The 21,706-nt window shown below is 33.1% G+C and overlaps 1 protein-coding gene across 1 annotated transcript; it reads left to right on the top strand.

Moving 5' to 3' along the window:
• Window positions 1-392: 392 nt before the first annotated feature.
• SLC25A31 (solute carrier family 25 member 31) lies at window positions 393-20,243 on the top strand. Its single transcript, XM_058193630.1, has 6 exons — window positions 393-4,003; window positions 7,570-7,697; window positions 9,857-9,974; window positions 11,326-11,480; window positions 15,370-15,495; window positions 17,413-20,243. The coding sequence occupies exons 1-6, from the start codon at window positions 3,787-3,789 to the stop codon at window positions 17,611-17,613; spliced, it is 945 nt and encodes a 314-aa protein (XP_058049613.1). The 5' UTR covers window positions 393-3,786; the 3' UTR covers window positions 17,614-20,243.
• Window positions 20,244-21,706: the final 1,463 nt, after the last annotated feature.

Genomic DNA, 21,706 nt, shown 5'->3' with positions numbered 1-21,706 from the left:
TGCTGAGAGAAGTATGTCCTTATATTTTGGGAAGGGGCAAAATGAGAATTCTTTTGTTACAAACAACATTCTAGATATAAACTGGGTAGACAACTATTTCTTTTAGACAAATTTCTACATGTAAAACTCCCCTTCACCAGATATTTCAGAAGTATCATATACAGTTTGAAATTTTTCTATTACGTCTCCATACTGCCAGTTCAGATATTAATTTTGTTGCCCTTGCTTTATTGTAGAATAAAAATTCTGGGAGAAGATCAAAATCCCAAAAAGCAAATTTGGACCTAAATCAAGTGAAAGAACATGGTATATTGTTTGAGTGTGCTCTGACAGCTGTACTGACCAGAAGAAATCGATTCTACTATAATGTACTGGGTGGTAGGGTAAGTAATACTTCTTTTCTTAATTTAGTCTAAATGCTTATTACTTGGTTGTCCAAATTCTCAGAACGTTTTTGTTTAATAAAAACAACCTGTGCAATGGGGTTTTTTTAGGTTCTTCCCTAATCCAACATTTGGTGGTAGAAACTGTAGTATACTAAAATGGTTAAATTCATACATAAATATACATATTGAATGTTTCAACAGTCTCTGCTGGACCTTTAGAATTGTATCTAATTTTGATAGATCTGTTTTAATCCTTTAGTAAACTCTTGCTAAAATATTATTTTTCACATATATTTTAATCCTGTGCTGACACTGAATTATGTTTTTTCTGCAGGAGACTCTTCCTAGATCCAAAGCCTCGGGAATTTTATGTCTGTTTTCATGATTCGGTCACAGAGGTTGCTGTTGAATTGGCTTTTAAGTTATCATTTGGCTTAGCTGTATAGATAAACGTATCTGCAGTTTTTCATTTTTCATGTCACAGAAAACACAGAAGTATTACATTGTGGTTTTGTTTGGGATGCCCTTTAAAATATTTCCTAAAATCAATTATGTAATATAAAAAAATTGAGACATTTATAACACTATTTATGAAAGTCATCTCTTTCAGAAGACTGGAAGTTGGATGAGTTATGGTATTATATATTAATTATACATTATATGTAAATATTACCTTTAGAATCAATGATCAAGGTATACACAACCACATTTTTCCCTTAAAGCTATATCCTTGGAAGAAGCACCTTTAGAACTTACAAAGAATCTCACTCATTATGATTATGCAGTTAAAATAGAGATTTCCATTATGTATGTACCTTTTTGGACTTCATTTAAAGAATACAGTGTAATGTAAGAGGTAGGGAACTGTTTTATTTCAATTTGGTATGGGGTTTAAGATCAAAATATGTGGATATCTAAACTAAGGTTTAAAACTTCAGATGATCACATTGATTTTATCAGAGACAGAGAAAAGAAATCTTAGTTTCTGCTGTCATCTAGTGATTGTCCACATTATGCAGTCCTGATCTAGTGGCCTTAACAAAATGGATTCCTTAAGTTTTGCAAATTCTTAGGAGAGGTAGTTTACCTTACATTAAGTGGATATAGTACTTTGTGATACAAAAAGAAGTTATATTTATATTTAGAAATACTTGTTATAAAGTAAAACTGAAAAATGTTTCTTAGTACTTTGACATAAATGGAAGAATTGTCCATTTTCTTTCAGACAATGTTATATGACTTTTTTTACAATAAAAGATATATTCTTCAAATAGTCTGGCATATAATTTAATTCTTTTTCATTTAATTTTTAATTTTAACTAAAATGTATCTTTTTATGGGTTCATTATATTCCTGATAGTTAAAGACATGCTTTTTAATTATACTAAAATGTAAATAACTATCAGTCAAATATTCATATCAATAATTTCTTGAATATATAAACATAACTTTAGAGAACTATACTTAGTCTAGGTTTTTGAAAGTAAGAACCAAACTAGATGAACATCATAAATTACAGTCTTGGCTTGGTTTAGGGCATGAAGCCATAATCAGCTACAGTAGCTAAGCCAAAGGCAATATACAATATGTTCAGTATGATATATAGACCACCCATGATAGGCTTTTTAAAGGACTTTTCAATCTGGACTCTATGATTTTCCTCACTTCCGTCCCAATTCAGGAAAGTTTTCATGCTAGAATTTCTGTTGGAAAATTAATGTCTTCTTATGTAAATTAGAGACTTTATTGCAATGCCAACAGCAACAAGTCAATTGAGACTACAAGAAACAAAATATAAATTTATTCCAGCATCTTGTCCAACTTGCTCTCAATGATTGGGAAGATTTCTCCAATCATTGAGAGATGGAAAACAAATATGAGTGGTCAGATGTAAAACTAACAAGTCCTATATGCTAACCCATCTTCAGAATAAGAAAGAACCACACTAATCCTTTATGACTCCCACTTGAGCAGTAAGCAGAAGCTATGGCCCTCTTCAGTTGGTATACCAGTGGTATCTTTGTGATCCAGCAAATTCTTCAGAATAGAGATTCATGTATTTATTGCCAAATGATAATTGTAATGCACATTACTTGGGGATACCTTTGAAGATAATTCAGAAAATGCTCATTTTGAAGAAAATGGCATGAGTAGGTGAGAGACACTTTGCCAATATAAACCTATAGTTGCTGCATTGGTTGCCAAAGCTTCCAGTGTTTTTTTTAAAGTGTTTTTTTTTTAAATTTTGTTTAAAAGTGTCAAAAGTGTTTTTTTAATCTATAAAATTTATATGGCTCAGCTCCTCATTACCTTTGAACCATTTATTCTAAATAGAATTTGCTCATCCTGTGCAGTCATGCCAGGTATATATATTTAGGGTCCCTATTCCACAAGAAGGAAATGGTGGTGCAAAGCCTGATTTTGGCAGCAAATCAAATATTATGGGTGCAGTTAGTTCCTGCATTACTATTCTTTTGTCAATCTAATTTTTTTTTAGATGAGTGATATCATTTTACCAAAATCACCAAAAATGGTGATAATGGACTGCCCCATTTGTTTCCTTTTGTCTTTTAGAATTAGGTTTCTAAAATTATTATTTCTGTTTATATGTTTTCTGTGACTGGGTGATATGCAAATAGTTATAGTCTGTTATTTACCAAAATCTTTAGTTATATTTTTAGGCATTTGCCTTTACTTATCTATTTATCTTAATCTTTTGTCCATTAAAAGGGCAATACCATTTAATTCTATGGGGTGCTAACTGTAATCAAACTGCCCCATCGGAAAGCTTTTATTCTGATCATTATTTGTGTTTTGTCTTGAATATATATTTATATTTTTGTATTTTATTATGCTACAAACTATTTTGACTCCTTTGGGGTTGGCAATATATAAACGCCTCTAAATAAATAGTGATATCATACACTATAATTGACACTCATGTTAGTGCAAGTATTCAATGTAGGAGGGAACAGGAGTGGTGTTCTGATGCGATAAGCCCCCCATTTTGCTTTTTTAGTTAGCCAAATTTCTATTTTTAATATGAAATGTGGATGAATACTGAAAACCCTTCGTAATTGTTGGTTGCATTAACTAAGGTGAAAGGTCTTTCCTGAGTCAAATTCTCTCTTGCAGGCTTTCTTCCTTCATTTTAGGCCTCAGCTCTCTATACTGAACTTAGCTCCATCTTCAAAAGCCCCAACCTTTCCTTTAAAAGGAAAAGGCAGAACGGTTGCTGTGATTGGGTGCTTCTGCATCATGTGGCTTGAGAATCAAGTGGGAGGGGAGGGGAACTCCATTAGCTCTTTCTGAGCAGTGACAGTTAGGAGTGTTGCTGGGTGATGCTGCTTGCAGGCCCTAGTAGTTCCACCAACATCTTTCCTTCTGCCCAACTGACACCATGCAGGCTGCTGAGACACAGCAGCTTTTCGATCCTGTCTCATTTGGGAAGGATCTCATGATAGGTGGGGTGGCAGCTGCTATTTCCAAAACAACAGTAGCACCCATTGAACGGGTGAAACTCCTGCTCCAGGTTCAGGGCTCATCCAAACAGATCCGTGTGGACCAGCGATACAAAGGCATGATAGACTGCTTTGTGCGCATTCCTCGGGAGCAAGGTATGTCCCCATTTATTTGTCCCCATTTCCTGTATTCATAATCATGTTTATACTTACATCTGTTATCTTATACCTCCTTGACAAAAATAAATAAAATAAATTTAGCCCTAGAAATAGTTCTCCTTTTGAAGTTATTGTGGCCAAAATCCCTGTTTTAAATCTTTCTCTCCCATGAACACAATAAGTTAAAGGGCTTCAGTTTTCTTTTAGATATGTTATTATTTATTAAATTTCTTTGCTACCATCTGTTCCACAAGGCATCTCTTGAGCTGCAATGTAGCAGAACCCTTTACTACTGGCTATGTGAGTAGGACTTACAGATGTAGTATTTACAGTAGATGCCCATTAGGTAGTTGGCATTATGGTGTCTTTTATACAACACCTCATCTGTGACAGGGAGGGTGAAAATTATAGTAAAAACATCTAGCAAAATCTAGGTTACCTACACTTAGACTTAATTCCATTTCTCCAAACTGCAATATAATAATCTTAGCCTAGTGGTGATGGATTAGTTTGAATGTATATGAATTCTTTAAACATCAGTCACCTTATTGAAACAATTCTAAATATATCCTAAGCTTATCTGCCAGTTTTCAATTGAATCTTTGCCATGAACGCATGGGATTGATTGCTGGTTTGTACTTATTGTAAATGTAGAAGCTATTGATAAAATTGTATATAGTAAGCTACTTAATTCTACAAATAACATTAATGTAAATTTCCCATTGCCATATCCATGTAACCTGATGCCATTTCTGTTTGGAAGTAAGGCCCATTGAGTAAGATAAAATTTATTGCAAAGTGCATGGGATTGCAACCTTTATTTTTTTATTATTTAGTAATTCCAGCCCTGATTTTTTTTTAGAAAACAACAACTGTGTTTTTTTACCATCATGATTAAATAGTTTAGGATCTTGATTACCGGTTAATTTTTCCAAATAATGTAAGAATTAGCAGAATGTGAATTTATTCATTTTTAAATGAATTTTAAATTTTAAATAGAAAAATATGTAACTTTTCAAGTAATATTCCATCCAGCATGTTTTTCTCTGCAAGATAATATCTTTTGCCTTCTGGAAATTTTTGTGACATTCTGCCATTGTGTGTGTGTGTGTGTGTATGCTGTGATCAAATATATTCAAGTTTTTAATGGTTTGTCCTTATGGTTTCATATTGCAGGGATGATTTAAACTAAATCTAAAACTATAGTAAATAATATTTAATATTTCCTCAGCATGGTTGGAATATACTGAATTTGAAACTAATAATAAGGTTTTCTTTCCATGTCTAAGCTAATACATTCTTGTTTGTTTGTTTGTTTGTTTACATTTATACCCCGCCCTTCTCCGAAGACTCAGGGCAGCTTACAGTGTATAAGGCAATAGTCTCATTCTATTTTGTATATTTTTTACAAAGTCAACTTATTGCCCCCCCAACAATCTGGGTCCTCATTTTACCTACCTTATAAAGGATGGAAGGCTGAGTCAACCTTGGGCCGGGCTCGAACCTGCAGTAATTGCAGGCTACTGTGTTCTTAATAACAGGCTTTACCAGCGTGAGCTAAACCAGCCCATCTTCCCCCCCCCCCCCACACACCCTTTCTCCCTCTCTTTCTCTCTGTATATCTCTTAAGTGGAATCTTTATGTAAGAATTAACATTCTGAATATTTAAGACTAATCTTAATTTAGTTTGCAAACGGAATCAACCAGACTAGGAATGAGGTGCTTCTGTTTGGGAGTAAGTTGCAGCAGAATAGATCGGGTAACATTTTATGGGAAAATAAATACTAGAGTACCATACAGATTTATACAGTTTAGAGATTTTAAGGATTATCTGACAACTAGGACTTGGAATATATAATATGACAGACATTGTTATTCTGCTTGAATTGGTTGAATATAGTACTTTTTGAAAGCTGGCAAACATAATTGGATGACAGCTACCATTTTTTAGCTTAAGGTGATAAAGGGTTATTAAGCATTCAAACATATAAAATGCAATTTTATATTTTCAATAAATATTAATAAAATATATAATGAACAATGTTGTATATTAAATACTATCAAATGCTTCTTTAAAAGCCTGTAATTTTACAATGTAAGCTATTGCCACAATAAAGCAAACTTCCTTTTTACATATCTTCAAATTCAACTGCCCACAAAGAAGATTTACTCGTGGACTTTAAATCCAAAATACTTACCCATACAAAAATGATGCCTGAATTTTAATAGTCACTAATTCACAACTATTCTTCCCATAGTTTAAGGCATTGTGCCTGATCTAATCAGGCAGAAAGTGAAGAAGCTCAGAACCAATATGTTATCATTCCAAATTGAAATAATGCATTTGGTTTCATAGAATTTATTCATATGATTTGCCTCTGCATACTGTAGTAGATTTTAATTTAAAAAAAATTAAAATTGAGAGCGGGAAAACTTTTTATTTCTTATCTGTGGTATCTTTGCTGTATTTATCTCTGGTGTAACTCAGTTTTTGTTTAAGATAGGAGCAAATTATCCACTGGTGCCAATATTTGTCTTCCATGATGAATGCTTATGGAAGTGAGCTGAAACAAAATGGATTGTCACAGAAGCCAATGGGCATCCTACAATTCTAAGCTTAGTAAAATCAGCTACACTACTGAAAATCGTATGAATATCATCACATCGAACTGGCTTCATTATAAATATTTAATCCTTACTGTGTCCAGGCCTTAGCCAAATTTGTGCTCATATTTAAACAAGTTTAGGGGCTTCCTAATATTGAGAACTACACGGAAGCTCTTGGTAGACTCGACGGATAAAGTACAGTAGCAAACTGCAGTGTCCAAAACTAATACTCCAGAAATCGTTCATATTTTGGAAATATTACACAAATTAATCTTGGTACGGTCTTATCATTAAGTCATATGAATCAACTGGTGATTTTTTTTTCTAGTCAATTTGCCTTGTATATTATAAAACTTGTTGGGTTTTACAAAAGCTGCCACAGCCCATTTTGTTTTTTTCAGCAAACTTTTTGAGAGGTATATTAAGAACAATACCATCTTATAATGAGAGGTTTTGCTGTTAATAAAATGGATCTTACATATAAAACTCTTGAGTTCTATTGTAAAGTTATTATGCAATTGATGATTATGTTACGATATTGTATATTTATTATTATTATCAACTTCAAAGCAACTCTTACAGATCTTAGATATGTAGTAAAACTGGAGTAAGCACATTGGAGTGGTCCTGAGAATAGCACAGAATAGATATCAACAAATTATCAATTAATTTTGTTGCCATTTCTGATCTCAGTGCTAGATCTAAGCTTCCACTGCATAGTTATCAAATAGTTAAGATTAGAATAATCTATAATTCAAAAGTTAAACATTGACTTTGGAAACAATATAAGTTTTAAAGTTGTTCAGTAGTAACTTAATTTTTGAAATGTTTTCAATTTATTTCAAGTGTTTAAACTTGAAATAAATTGAAAAAGTTTCAGTAATAAAGTAGAGTCATGCAATTTTAAACTATTTAAAATGAGAAACCCTATACATTTTAAAATCTTCTATCTATAGGATTTCTCAGTTACTGGCGTGGCAATTTGGCCAATGTTATTCGATATTTCCCAACTCAAGCCCTAAACTTTGCCTTTAAGGACAAATACAAGCAGATTTTCATGTCTGGAGTTGATAAAGATACACAGGTAAGTCTAATTTAATAAAGGTTTATTCCAAAAGTTTTCCTTTGTTTTAATCTTAAGAAGTACTGGAAATGTGGGTTTCTTTTAGATGATTATGGGCATTGTATAGAAGACATTGGCTGGGATTTATTGTTGGCTAGTATTGGTGTAAGCATCTCTTGAGTTGTCTAGCACTTATGAGATATGCTCGGCAGGAAAAAAATATGTATGTACTTTATATGCGCTGATAGTCTTTCCTACAGCCCTTTTTGTTGAAAGATCCTTTGAAACTATAGAGAAGGGTCATAGTAAGAAAGAAGAATCATTGAAAATTTGTTTTATTCCTATGATCAGCAGGATCCTCCATTGGATTTGACCTTAGCTTCTATTTGTAGAATCCTTTTTAGAATTCAAACCATTGACCTTTGCATAAAAATGCAAAATATTTAATAAAGGATTAATTCAATGGTTACACGAGGAAATGCTGAGGCTTATTACTTGTAATGCCTCCACAAGACCCAATAACACGTTGGTTTATTTTTTCAGTGTTCTAATATCTGTTGTATTAAGGCAGCAATAATCTTTTCTAGATGTGTTGGAATGTCAGCAAGCTAGAAATCACAGCTAGAAATGAAGCCATCATTCCCTAGGAAGTAATAATAAAAAATAAATAGTTTTTAATCTCCTATACAATTGTGCAGTATAATAATGTATAATAATATATATAATATAATATAGTATATAATATAATACAGTATAATAATAATATAGTAATTTGCTTTCCAAATATTTTAAATTTCATATTTCATTTTAATGTAATTGTTGTAATCTAATTGTAAACCACTGGAAATCTTGATTAAAATATGCCAATCTAAATACAGTAAATAAATTGTTACTTATTTTTGAAAAGTTATACGGTAGAGAATACAGAGAAAGTATACAAAGTTTTGTGTCTAATGAGCTCATCAATTTTTGAGGAAAGGATGTTTTTAAAAATACATAAGTTTATTTATATAAGTGCCCTAAATGTATGAATAAAATAATATCTAGGAGAATTAAAACTCCCTTTGCCCAGTAGGCAATTTGTGTATATTTATTTTAATATCTTCTGAATTAGCAAATACTTATTTCACATTTAAGATTCTTTATTTAATCTTCAATATTTTGTATTACGTGTTCATCTTTTGTCAACTTGAGACAAATTAATTCTTAAATTATTATTCTAGAGTACACAATATTTTTTCTTAAAATACCTTGTGGCAAGGTCTCTTTCCAGTGAATAGAACTCTTGATGCCTATATCAAGGCAAGAAATGCCCATGCTATTTTCTTGGCAACAACACAGAAGCAATTTACCATTAACTTTTTACACAATGCTTTTCTGATTTCTGGGCTTATCTGCAGCCCTTAGTTTTCTCTTGAACTCAGATCTAAGTACAGAAAGAGCCTACACTGCTTAGCTTTTGAGATCAGCCAAGCTCAGTAAATCTTGCCATTTACTCCATAATGGAGTATAATGAATGGAAGCTAAAATAACTAAGCTTCAGTGCATAAATAAAATCACTGGAAGATGTATTTTAACAAAAAATACGAATAATTGCAAAACTACCACCCTCATTTGAATTAAATAAGAGTAACATAAATGAAGCATATGCTTGAATATAAAATTGTAAATGCAGTACTTTTCAAAGAAGTTAATACAGAATACTTCAAAACAGGTAAGTAACTAGGTTACTTACACTTTAACACATAAAGTTCAGGGCAGTTTCTTTAAGAAAATGTGTCACGGGTAAAAGATATGATCCCTACTATCAAAATTATTTTGGACACTATTTTCTATTTATAACAATAGGTTAAAGTGAAATTCAACCTATGTCATAAATAGAAAATAGTGCCCAAAATAAAATTATTTTTTGATTATTAAAAATTAAAAAGGATTTTGTGAGTATGTATAATTAGTAATTTTGCCATCCAAACTCCCTAAAATAAAATTTTAAAAATAAAATTAAATAAATAAAAATAAATAAATAAAAATAAAATAAAAAATTTGCTTTTATTTGAATTTGATCATACATAAATTCAGTGTCATATCAACATTAGTTTACAATAGTTGAGATATTCATCAGCAAAAAAAGGGCTTGAATGCAACATTGATTTGAACCGAGCACACTATTTCTATTACAGTTTGTGAGATGGTTCCTTTCAAATCTGGCTGCTGGTGGAGCAGCTGGGGCTACTTCACTGTGTGTAGTCTATCCATTAGACTTTGCACGAACTCGATTGGGTGCTGATATTGGCAAAGGTAAGGTGCTACATGTTAAAAATATTTTAAAGATGTGTCACCTGGCTATTTTAGTTTCTATATGCTGTACTATTCAATACTGAAGATATAATCAAAACTTGATATTTTGAACTTTGAATTGTCTGTACATAAATCTCATTAGATAAAGCACATTTAGCTTTTACTTTTTTCAAAAGCTATTAGATATTAAGAAGTTCACAACTATGCCCTTTGTTTAATATGTTTCCCCACTATTAAGTATTCTGTGGAAAATTGCTCTGGACTTAGAGATTCCATGGAACAATCTATTTACTATATTAAATTCGAATGACTTTGTGCCAGTTACTTTGTGCCAGTCACTTTGAAAATGAAAGATACTATCTAAAGTTTCCTCATTTACACATCATGTAAAAATATCACAGGATCTTTGTTTTTAGTTTACCATGGCATGTTAACTCATTCTAAGAAAAAAAAAATTAATTTGGGGTGACTGATTTGAATTTTTTTATGACTTGTTTTCATTTTGGATTATTACATTGTAGAAAGAGTGATTATTGAGACTGGTTTAGTTTAGTTTGGTTTGATTTAAGGCTTGGTGTTCTTCCACTCGGTGATATTCTTTTTGTATGTATTCTTTCTTTCTTTTATCTATAAACTACCCTGAAGTTGGTTGGCTTTGAAATTGGATTAAATAAATAAATAAATTCTGAATTACTGTATATACTCGAATATAAGCCGATCCGAGTATAAGCCGAGGTCCCCAATTTTACCCCAAAAAACTGGGGTAAACTGGGGACTCGAGTATAAGCCGAGGGTGGGAAATGAGGCAGCTACCGGTCGGGGAAACCCTCCCTCCCTCAGCCGAGAAGGCTGGCAGCTCCCCCGCCCCGCCCTCTCACTGCACCGGCAGGGCTTCCCCGCGCTAATGCAAAAGCCCGCCAAGTTTGCGCCATCCGGTATAATGTGAAAAAAAGAAGAAAAAAAAAACTCGAGTATAAGCCGTATATACTCGAGTATAAGCCGAGGGGATGTTTTTCAGCACAAAAAACGTGCTGAAAAACTCGGCTTATACTCGAGTATATACGGTACCTCTGATTTGTTTTTGTGCTCAACATGTTTCTTCTGGAAATTGGTAGAACAGATGGAATAAACAAACCACAAATTGGCCAAACAAAATATAGTTATTTTGTAGATTCATCTACAAAATTGATTCTGATTTCTCATCAGATTTGGCAATCTGTCCAGATAGAGACATCTACTGGCTGAGAAAATTATTTACAAAATGACTACTAGGGATCTTTTGTTTTTACTTTATGCTTCAAATATTTTAACATGTTTTTGAAAATTTGCTTTTTTAAACTTCATTTTTAAGGTCCTTCTGAGAGACAGTTCTCGGGTCTAGCTGACTGTATTGTTAAAATTGCTAGAAAAGATGGAATTACTGGTCTATACCAAGGATTTAGCGTTTCAGTACAGGGAATTATTGTATATCGAGCATCTTATTTTGGATGTTATGACACCATAAAAGTAAGTTTTTGAACTATTTTTTTCAAAAACATTGAGTATTGATATGCTGTATTTATTATATATGTTTTATATGATAATTTATGTAAAATATACAACCTTATTTCATTCCTTTGCCATCCTGAAGTCAATCTATTCCACCATGTAGCTTTCTGTCTTGTGTATAAGTTCTACATGACATATTATAGATTCCTATTTCCTAAGAGAATTCAGTAGCTTGATATACTGCAGTTGGCACAGCTGAAAGACTTTCTATAATCAATGACATCTTTTAATTATTCACATCTTCTTTTTCAGTTTTCTTTGGCTTTTTCACTTATTCAAGGTGCACCAGCACTAATGATTAATGATAATAAATGATAATATAATATAATGATAATTATATTACAATATAATATAATATTATAGTATAGTATAGCATAGCATAGCATAGCATAGCATAGCATAATATAATGATAATAAATATAACGTTGAAAAGGCTCTATGCAGACTAAAACCATCTCTATCTATCGGACCTGATGGACTATGTGCATACTTCTTAAAAAAGCTTTCCACTACTATAGCTGAATCCTAAGCATAATTTTTGAATAATATTTCAGGACCAGCTCCCTACCCAACCTATGGTCACTAGCCACAGTTATCCCTATCTTCAAAATGGGAGTCCCCAGCCTAGTTGAAAATTACAGACCAATCTCTTTATGCTGTGTCACCTGCAAAGTCATGGTATCAATCATTAACCAATCCATTACCCTCCACTTAGAAACAAACAACCTACTCTCTAACAAACAATTTGGTTTCAGAAAAAAAACCATCCTGTAATCTACAATTTCTACACTGCAAAAACATATGGACTACAAATTTCAATCAGGGCAAAGCTATAGACACAATTTACATAGACTTCTGTAAAGCCTTTGATTCAGTGGTACATGACAAATTACTTCTAAAACTAAAATCCTATGGCATCTCTGGACCCCTACATAATTGGATAGCCACGTTCCTGTCAAACAGATAACAAGTGGTCAAAATAGGGAGCATCCTATCAAATCCTGCACCTGTTAATAGCGGTATCCCCCAAGGCAGCTTTCTAGGACCAACACTCTTCATACTATACATAAATGACTTTTGTGATCATATTATAAGTGTATATGTGTTCTCTTTGCCTATGATGTAAAACTATTTAACACCACCGACAATGCTGCTACCCTTCAAAAAAACTGACTTTGTGTTGGAATGGTCAAACAATTGGCAACTCCAAATCTCAACCAACAAATGTTCTGTCTTACATATTGGCAAAAAGAATCAGAACACAAAATACAAGCTGAGTGGACACGACCTTGTAGACGACCCTCACTCTGTCAAGGACCTTGGAATACTCATATGTAATGATCTAAGTGCTAAAGCCTACTGTAACGACATTGCCAAAAAGGCATTAAGAGTTGTAAACCTAATCATACGTATCTTCTTCGCCGGTAATATCACACTACTAACCAGAGCATACAAAACATTTGCTAGACCAATTCCTGAATACAGCTCATCTGTTTGGAACCTGCACTGCATATCAGACATTAATACAATTGACCGTGTCCAGAAATATTTCACAAGAAAAGTCCTCCATTCCTCTTCTCGCAACAAAATACCTTATGCCTCTTCTCACAACAAAATACCTTATGCTACCAGACTTGAAATTCTGGGCTTAGACAACTTAGAACTACGCTGCCTTCGGTATGACCTAAGCGTAGCTCATAAAATTATCTGCTACAATGTCCTACCTGTCAATGACTACTCCAGCTTCAACGACAACAACACACCAGCACACAATAGATACAAACTTAAAGTGAACCGCTCCAAACTCGATTGCAGAAAATATGACCAGCAACAGAGTGGTCAATGCCTGGAATGTACTACCTGACTCTGGTTTCATCCCCAAACCCCCAAAATTTTAACTTAATACTGTCTACTGTTGACTTCACCCCATTCCTAAGAGGTCTGTAAGGGGCGTGCATAAGAGCATACTTACCGTTCCTGTCCTAATGTTCCCTTTATTTGTATTCATTTTATGTATTCAGTTCACATTTATACTTATATATATATTATCTAATACGTACTTGACAAATCAAATAAAAAAATAAATTAAATAAATAAATATATAATGTATCATCTTCCTCAGACTTTTCTAAAACCAGCTTGAATTTCTGATATTTCCCTTTGAGTATATGGCTAAGCTATGTTGAACAATTGTAAGCATTATTTTGCTAAGTAAGAATATTATCTAATGGTTTGCAGATTTTGTTAAATCTTTATTTGACATAGCTATGTAGAATAGCATCTTCCAATCTCTTAGTCTCTGGATTGTTCTCCATATTTGCTGGCATACTTTAGTTAAAATTGGATTAATTCTTCTGCAGCTACTTGCCATATTTCTGTAGATATTCTGTGATCTAACTTATTTTGTTCTAGATGTTTTTGTAAGGGAATATCCATAATCAAACATTCATCAATTATTTTTTCTTATCTATCCATGTATTTTTCTTGGTAGAATATAAGAGTGGTTTACCATGTCTTTCTTCCATGCAATATGAAATTATGCTTTTGTCATTGTCAGTAAAATAATTACTCAGCTTTAGCATTGTTGTGTAATTCTTCTGCTCATATAGAAGTCTGTTTGCTTTAGCTAGACAGGTGTGATAAAATTTATACCTTGAATGACTCTACTGATTCTTGATGATCTAGTTTCTTCACTCGTCTTTCTCAGAAAGACACAACCACCAACTTGAAGAAGACATTGGGAGGGGGGCAGGGGTGAAATGTAAAATTTGTTATTACCGGTTCTGTGGGCATGGCTTGGTGGAGGTGGGTGGGTAATGTGACTGGGTGGGCATGGCCAACTTTTAAAAAAAAAAACTTTTAAAAGCATTTTTTCTACAACCTCTTCGACCACAGAGGTTGTAGAAAAAATGCTTTTAAAAGCCTCTGTTGATCAGGGAACTCAGCTGGGATCGGCAGAGGAGCCTTTTAAAACCATTTTTTCTACAACCTTTTCGGCCGAAGAAAAAATGGTTTTAAAGGGTTCTGACAATCCCAGCTGAGCTGCACGATCATCAGAGGCTTTTTTTTTTTACTTTTCAAAGCATTTTTTCAGCCGAAAAAAAAGATGCTTTGAAAAGTTAAAAAAACAAAAACAACCTCTGATGATCGCACGGCTCAGCCGGGCATGGGGTGGGGGGCAGGGATTTTTGCTACTGGTTCTCCAAACTACCCGCTGCCATCGCTACCGGATTAGGTGATCCGGTTCGAATGGTAAAATCAGAATGGTTAAGATAAAATCAGAATGGTTGCTGAATCTGCTAATGTTCTGAATAAATTTTCTCTCTATGCACTTCTTTAAAAATAGTTTTAGTTACTACTATCTTCAGTTATGTAATTCAGTTAGTATGAATAAATGGATGATGATGAGTGACTAAAGAATATACTTTCTAGAAAATATTCAGAAAGCACAAAAACAATGAAATGTAAATGTAATTGATTCAACCTTTAAAATTCTCTTGACGAATATTTATTCGTCCTAACTAAAATTCCTAACTAAAATTTGGCAAGATTGTTGCATTTAGATAAATGCGATTTGAGATTTTGGTCTCCCCAGTGGACCAGTTTACCATATGGACATCTAGCTATATTACGTCTTAGTTTTTTATATATGAAACATTCTTCCTGTTTAATTTGTCTGACACCCTAAAATGTAAGATGAAAAATATTTTAAATTACTTAAATAATGTAAAATGATTCATCAAAATATTCTGAACAGGTAGAAAATTTTTCTTTGTGAATATGACTTCATTCATGCTTAAATTTAAATATTTGAATACAAGCTAATGACTAATTTTTTCCTTCTTAGGGAATGCTACCAAATCCAAAAGAAACCCCATTCCTTTTATCTTTTGCAATTGCTCAAGTGGTGACAGTATTTTCTGGGATACTCTCCTATCCATTTGACACTGTCAGAAGACGCATGATGATGCAGGTAAGCAATTCATCTAGAAAACATGTGAATGTCTTTGTGATTGTCTGGGCTGTTCTGATATTACTTGTTACTCTCTTCTTTAATCAGAAAATGTGATATTAAAATATAATGCTGAATAAAGCCATTGGCCTATCTAACTCAGTATTGTCTACTTATTTGAGCAACAGTTCTTCAGTTCTTCAGAATCTCAGCAGGAATCTTTTCTACACCTACTGAGTGTAGCCTCTATATAAGACATACACATAGGACTATACTCTGCATACAATTACAATTTCAAATGGGGATATTGGTATTTATAAACTAGCTTGGATTTGTAGACAACCTTGACATAATATTGGAACTGCAAAATAAAATATGGTTTTGTCATGTGTTGTATCCAATTATTTTGGTAGTTATTAGTTTTTTTTATCACCAATGTTGGAATCAAAGTAGTAGGAGTAAATATTAGCAAATAATACATTTTGTTGAATTGGTAAATTCCATTCTCAATATTCTTTGTATATGTTTGAGATATTTGAAGGAGGGGGGCTAAGCTGGTATGCAAGAGAAGGAAGTTAAGCATATATATGTATATGTATTTTGCGTGAATGATTCATAATACATAAATTCATAAATTTGGAAAAAAGAAAAAGAAAAGAAAAAGAACCACAACTGTCTCTTTCAGTTTATTATTATTATTTATTTACTATAGAGCCAACATTTAAAGCATCTAAAGATACATTGCAGAATTATAATGCAATGTTGGCTGGCGACCCCCAGGGGAAGAGTGTTCTCTGTGGGGGCCCCGGCTTTGTGGAACGAGCTGCCAGTGGAACTCCGTCTTCTCCCTGATCTTCGGACCTTTAAACGCGAGCTCAAGACTTTCTTTTTTCACCAAGCGGGGCTGGCCTGATTGATTGATTTTAATATTTGAGGGTTTTAGCGGGTTTCTTAACGGGTTTTTATCTTTTGTAATTTTTTATCTAATATTTTTAAGCATACAGCAGTTTAATCAGATTTTTAATCTTGTTATGGTATTTTAAATTGTTTTTGGATTTTGTTGTTTTTATTTGCTGTACACCGCCCTGAGTCTTCGGAGAAGGGCGGTATAAAAATATGAATAAATAAATAAATAAATAAATAAATAAATAAATAAATAAATAAATAAATAAATAAATAAATAAAATCATTTGGTGCAAAATCATAGAACATAGAATGACAGAATTGGAAGGAAGGTGGAGGTCATCTAGTCCAACTCCCTGCTCGAGCAGACGTTTCTATTCCATTTCAGACAAATGGCTCTTCTTAAAAGCTTCCAGTGATTGGGCACCCACAGGTTCTGAATGGAAGCCATTTCACTGGTTGGTTGCTCTCATCATCAGGAAACTACTCATTTGTTTCATGGTTGTTTCTTTCCTTGATTAGTTTTCATCCATTGGTTCTTGTATTGCCCTCTGATTTTTTGAAAAATAGGTTAACTCCCTCTTCTCTATGGCAGCCCCTCAAATAATTGCATTTATATCGCCTCTCAACAAATTAATTAAGGAGAATCTAACATTGAATCAGTCAGTCTCAGACTGATATTTACTGATAATGAGAAATTCAGAGTGAAAATTCACTAAAGAACTTTGCACCAAAACCAGACATTTAAAAACTAGTTTTTAAACTAGCATTTTTTTAAATTTCCTTTGAAGTGACCACTTTTAAGTCTGAAGTTTACAGAAAACCTTAGGGGAAAATCATAGACAATTTAAGTATAGTAGCAGAGACCTACACCAGGAAAATATTTCCTCATTAAGTTCTTATCAGTGGCAACAGAAGTACCGGTAGTATACCTATAATTTAGTAAAACAAATATTACACAATAATTATTTATTATATATCAAGTGCATATGGTTTGCATTAATTTTAATTATATTTGAATGTTTTTTTATTCAGAGTGGAGAGACAGAACGCCAATATAAAGGAACCATTGACTGCTTTATCAAGATATATGGCCAGGAAGGAATAAGTGCCTTTTTTCGTGGGGCTTTTTCAAATGTTCTTCGTGGGACAGGTGGTGCCTTGGTGCTAGTCCTTTATGACAAAATCAAGGAATTCCTTCATATTGATCCTTCACTAGGCCGAACATCTGACTAAAACCACATTTTATTTGAATTGCACATGTAGAGATAAAAGTCTTAATTGTTTTGAATATTGGTTTATTAATTAGTATTCTACTTTGTAACAAGTCAGTAGTATTTATTGTTCTGATTTTAAAGCAATTTAAAGATTACATTTACTTAGTTTTTACTTTCAAAAGGCTTTTGCCTATTATTTCCCTTTTCTTTGAGTCCTTATCTTTACCTTCAAAATCAAGATTCCTGGATTTCATCTTGAAGATAAGCAATTCTTTGGGAGGAAGAGAGAGAGAAAAACACTGAATTGCCTACCCAAAGTTGTCGATCATAGTTGATAAATAAGATTGGATTGGAATCCAGTTTGCCCTGAGCCAAACCAAGTAGTTTACATTGGAGTTTAAACTTTTTATTAGTAAGAAATAAAACCTTTTCCAGGCAAAGCTAAAGAAAATTTAGACAGATTATAGATCGTTAGTGCAAATTTATTCAGATTATTTTGTTCAATAGTTTGAATTAAGGGCATCTTGAAATGAATGTACTGTAATGTTCTGCAGCAAAGTAATAATAGGAGTTTCTTGCTAGGAGACAGTTTTCCTTAACCTTTCCCTTATTACAGAAGTTAAAAAAAAAGAATGTGTATTGAAGCAAAATCTGGGCATATTCAGGTAAAGGAATCAAATACTATGTAAGAATTTCAGTTATGTCTTTCCAAAGCAATAAATTAACTTTGTGTAGTAAAAGTCATCAGTGTAAAACAGTAAAGATTATAATCTCTAAATCTGTTGTTCTTCAATGATACTGTTCACAGGATATAAATTGTAGAAATGGAAGGAGAGCCTCAATGTGTCTTTTGTCAGATACCCACAAGGTGATTTACAACAAAAAGCAACAAAACGTAGTAAGCAGAGAAAAAAAGACAGTAAATCAGAGAGAGAGAGAGAGAGAAAGACAATATTAAAATCTAAAAATCACAGGAAAGGAAATTAAAAGAAATACTCTCTGTTAAGAATATGCTAACAAATCTGTAAGGCTATTGAAAAAGAATGTATTTCACCAATGCTAAAAAAAAATTCTGAGCAGATATAAAGAAATCTGCAAAGATTGATGTTTGTGTAACCACAGTCATCTTTTCAATAGCGTCTTGCTTAATGTCCATTGATGCTGATTTCAGAAAAATGGGGTTCAGAAGATTTTATGAAAATAATAAAGAACATCGTTAAGTAGTTAACTGAACCTCTAAGGTTTAAAACTACAAGCATATTTAAACTGACCCTGATAAACCAGGAGCCAAAAAAAAATATCTGTTGATAATACCCATTCAAGAAAATAATCTTATTGTTAACTTCTGCATCAGATTTTTTAGAAGCAAGTATCTAGAAATTAGCCTAGTTATTAATAGAATATATTAATAACATTTATTTGGTCAATTTCATCCACACATTTTAGTAGTCTCCATTGCATAGTTTAATAATTAGGAAAATTGTTTTTGTTAGTTGCGAAATCGTATCTGACCCATCGCAACCCCATGGACAACATTCCTCCAGGCCTTCCTGTTCTCTACCATCCTCTGGAGTCCATTTAAGCTCACGCCTACTGCTTCAGTGATTCCATCCAGCCACCTCATTTTCTGTCGTCCCGTTCTTCTTTTGCCCTCAATCTTTCCCAGCATTAGGTTCTTCTCCAGTGAATCCTTACTTCTCATTAGGTGGCCAAAGTATTTGAGTTTCATCTTCAGGATCTGGCCTTCTAAAGAGCAGTCAGGATTGCTCTCCTTTAGGACTTACAGGTTTGTTCACCTTGCAGTCCAAGGGACTCGCAAGGAAAATTAAATGGATCCAAATAATCTGGATAAGCATTACCTCTATATCAAACAGGGAGAATAATACTGCAGAGCTCAATCTAAAAAGGGCTGGGATTGTTTTCTTCTAAATTTAGAATGAAAAATGATGTAGCATTACAACTGGGATGGCTGATTTCTAATTCCAACATCAAGATGGTAATGAGGAAAGAAAACCTTGATTGTTCTAATAGATGGTGCTAAGAAAAGTCATATATACCAGTCAACAGGCTTACAGAAAATCTTTTTTTTCTTCATGCATTCTCAAAAGATCAAATACCTGTCATAATATCATGCTCACTAGCACCCTGAAAGGATGGGTGAAGAGCTGTGGAAGAACTTTTGTCATCACAGCTGAGTACTTTGAAGTCATTTTTTGAGACTGTGGCCAGATGGTGTCTTCAGGGAAGACAAAATTTACAAACAAATACTTCTATTAAATTGGTTACAGATAGCATCTTGCTAGTGCCATATTAGAAACAAACAACACTGAGACAGTAATTGGTTGATTTAAAAAAAGAATAATTTCAACCTTAATCAGGCAGAGATATTACAAATTTGATGTTAAAATGAATTCACAAATAAACATGTGCTTTATTTGCACAATAATCTTAATTACTATAATAATCCATGGATTATAGATTATAGTTGCTATATACAATACACAATATGCTAAATCAGAATATATGTAGTTTTAGCTTATTGTGTATTAACCCTATGAATCTCTTGCTGCCAAAACCATAACTGGAAACTAAGGTTTGATTTACACATTGCATTAAATCATGGTTTGTTGAATAAAATTAGTTGTTAGATTTTTTGCTACATCTTTTTATATTATAAAGAAGGACTGACTGCATTCACATATGGTAAAATATTCATTTTTATTCCAGAGTTTGTTGAAAGAAATAATTGATTGGTTTTATATAGAAATAGTTCTCACTCAATAACAGTAATTTGGAGCAGAATTTTTGTCATTAAGTTATGTAGTTGTATGCCATTATGTGACTGTTGCATAGCAAAGGAAGTTCTGGCACTGTTATATTCTTAAAACTTTTTAATTTAAGCATTTTTAAGCATTTTATGCTACAAATAATTAAAAGTCAGTTTTCTTTAAAAGTGAATTGCCCGTTCTAGGCTGTAGAAATCCAGATGTTCAATAATTGGCCAAGGGCAGGAACATGTTAGATAGAATTTGCTATATCTCATTATGGCTCAGAAGTGATAGCCCCAGTAAAGAGCTTATTTCTTAGTAAATCCAGATTGAAGTGTAAGGGTCCAATATGATGTATTGGTATATTTCTCTCTAAGGTCTATCTTTTTCTGCATTAAGATTAAGATTTTGACTAAACCTTGACTCCTCCAATTAGCATCATTCTTTAAGGTATATGTATTCATTTAGGAGGAGGCTACATTTCTTCTGATGTTGAATATATTACACAACACGATTGAACAAGCTATCCAGACAATGTAAATGTAAATTTAACTGAATATGAAAATATTGCAGACTTGAACTGGCAATACAAAGAATTAGCAATTTAAGTAAATCAAAAGTTAGATTCAAAGCCAAATGCAGGTTGTCCTCAAATTACAACAATTGGGACCAGAATATCTGTTCCCAAGTGAGGCAGATGTTTAAGTGAGTGACACTTTTTTTTTTTGCCACATTTGTTAAGTGAATCGTATACTTCAAGAACATGGAGGCATAAGCCCAAACTGACAGGAGGGAAGTTCAAAAGTAATATTAGAAACTATTGCTTCACAGAAAGAGTAGTGGAAGTTTGGAACCTACTTCCAGCAGAGATAGTGGGTCAATCATCAATAACTGAGTTTAAACATGCTTGGGATAAACGCATGTGTATCATTCAACAAAAATTAAAAATAATAAAATCTAAATAATTAAAAAGAAACAAAAACAGAAAAACAAAAACTCAAAGGATAGACTTGATATACCACTGGGTCTTTTTTTGCCATCAGTTTTCTGTTTTAATTGTTGGAAGAAATGTCCATCTAGGTTCAGTTCCAAGTGGGGAGAAAGACACTGGAAACATGGAGGGTGTTTGGAAAGATGGTTTAATGGTGGACAGAACCATATGAGTTTTATGGGTCCTGGGCAAATGAGCACATGGGTAATAGAGAATGATTTATACCCTCTTTTGGGCCCCGTCTTGGAGCTTCCTGTTCCAGTGTAAGGGCAGGTATCCTCATTGGTTGTCAGACTCCCGTGGGGCCAGGCAAGGGTAATTTTGTAAGTTGTCCCAAGCTTGGTTGAATCTTC

The sequence above is a fragment of the Ahaetulla prasina genome, chromosome 8 (assembly GCF_028640845.1).
Source record: "Ahaetulla prasina isolate Xishuangbanna chromosome 8, ASM2864084v1, whole genome shotgun sequence".
Lineage (NCBI taxonomy): Eukaryota > Metazoa > Chordata > Lepidosauria > Squamata > Colubridae > Ahaetulla > Ahaetulla prasina.
This window is presented reverse-complemented; position numbering and strand designations above follow the sequence as displayed.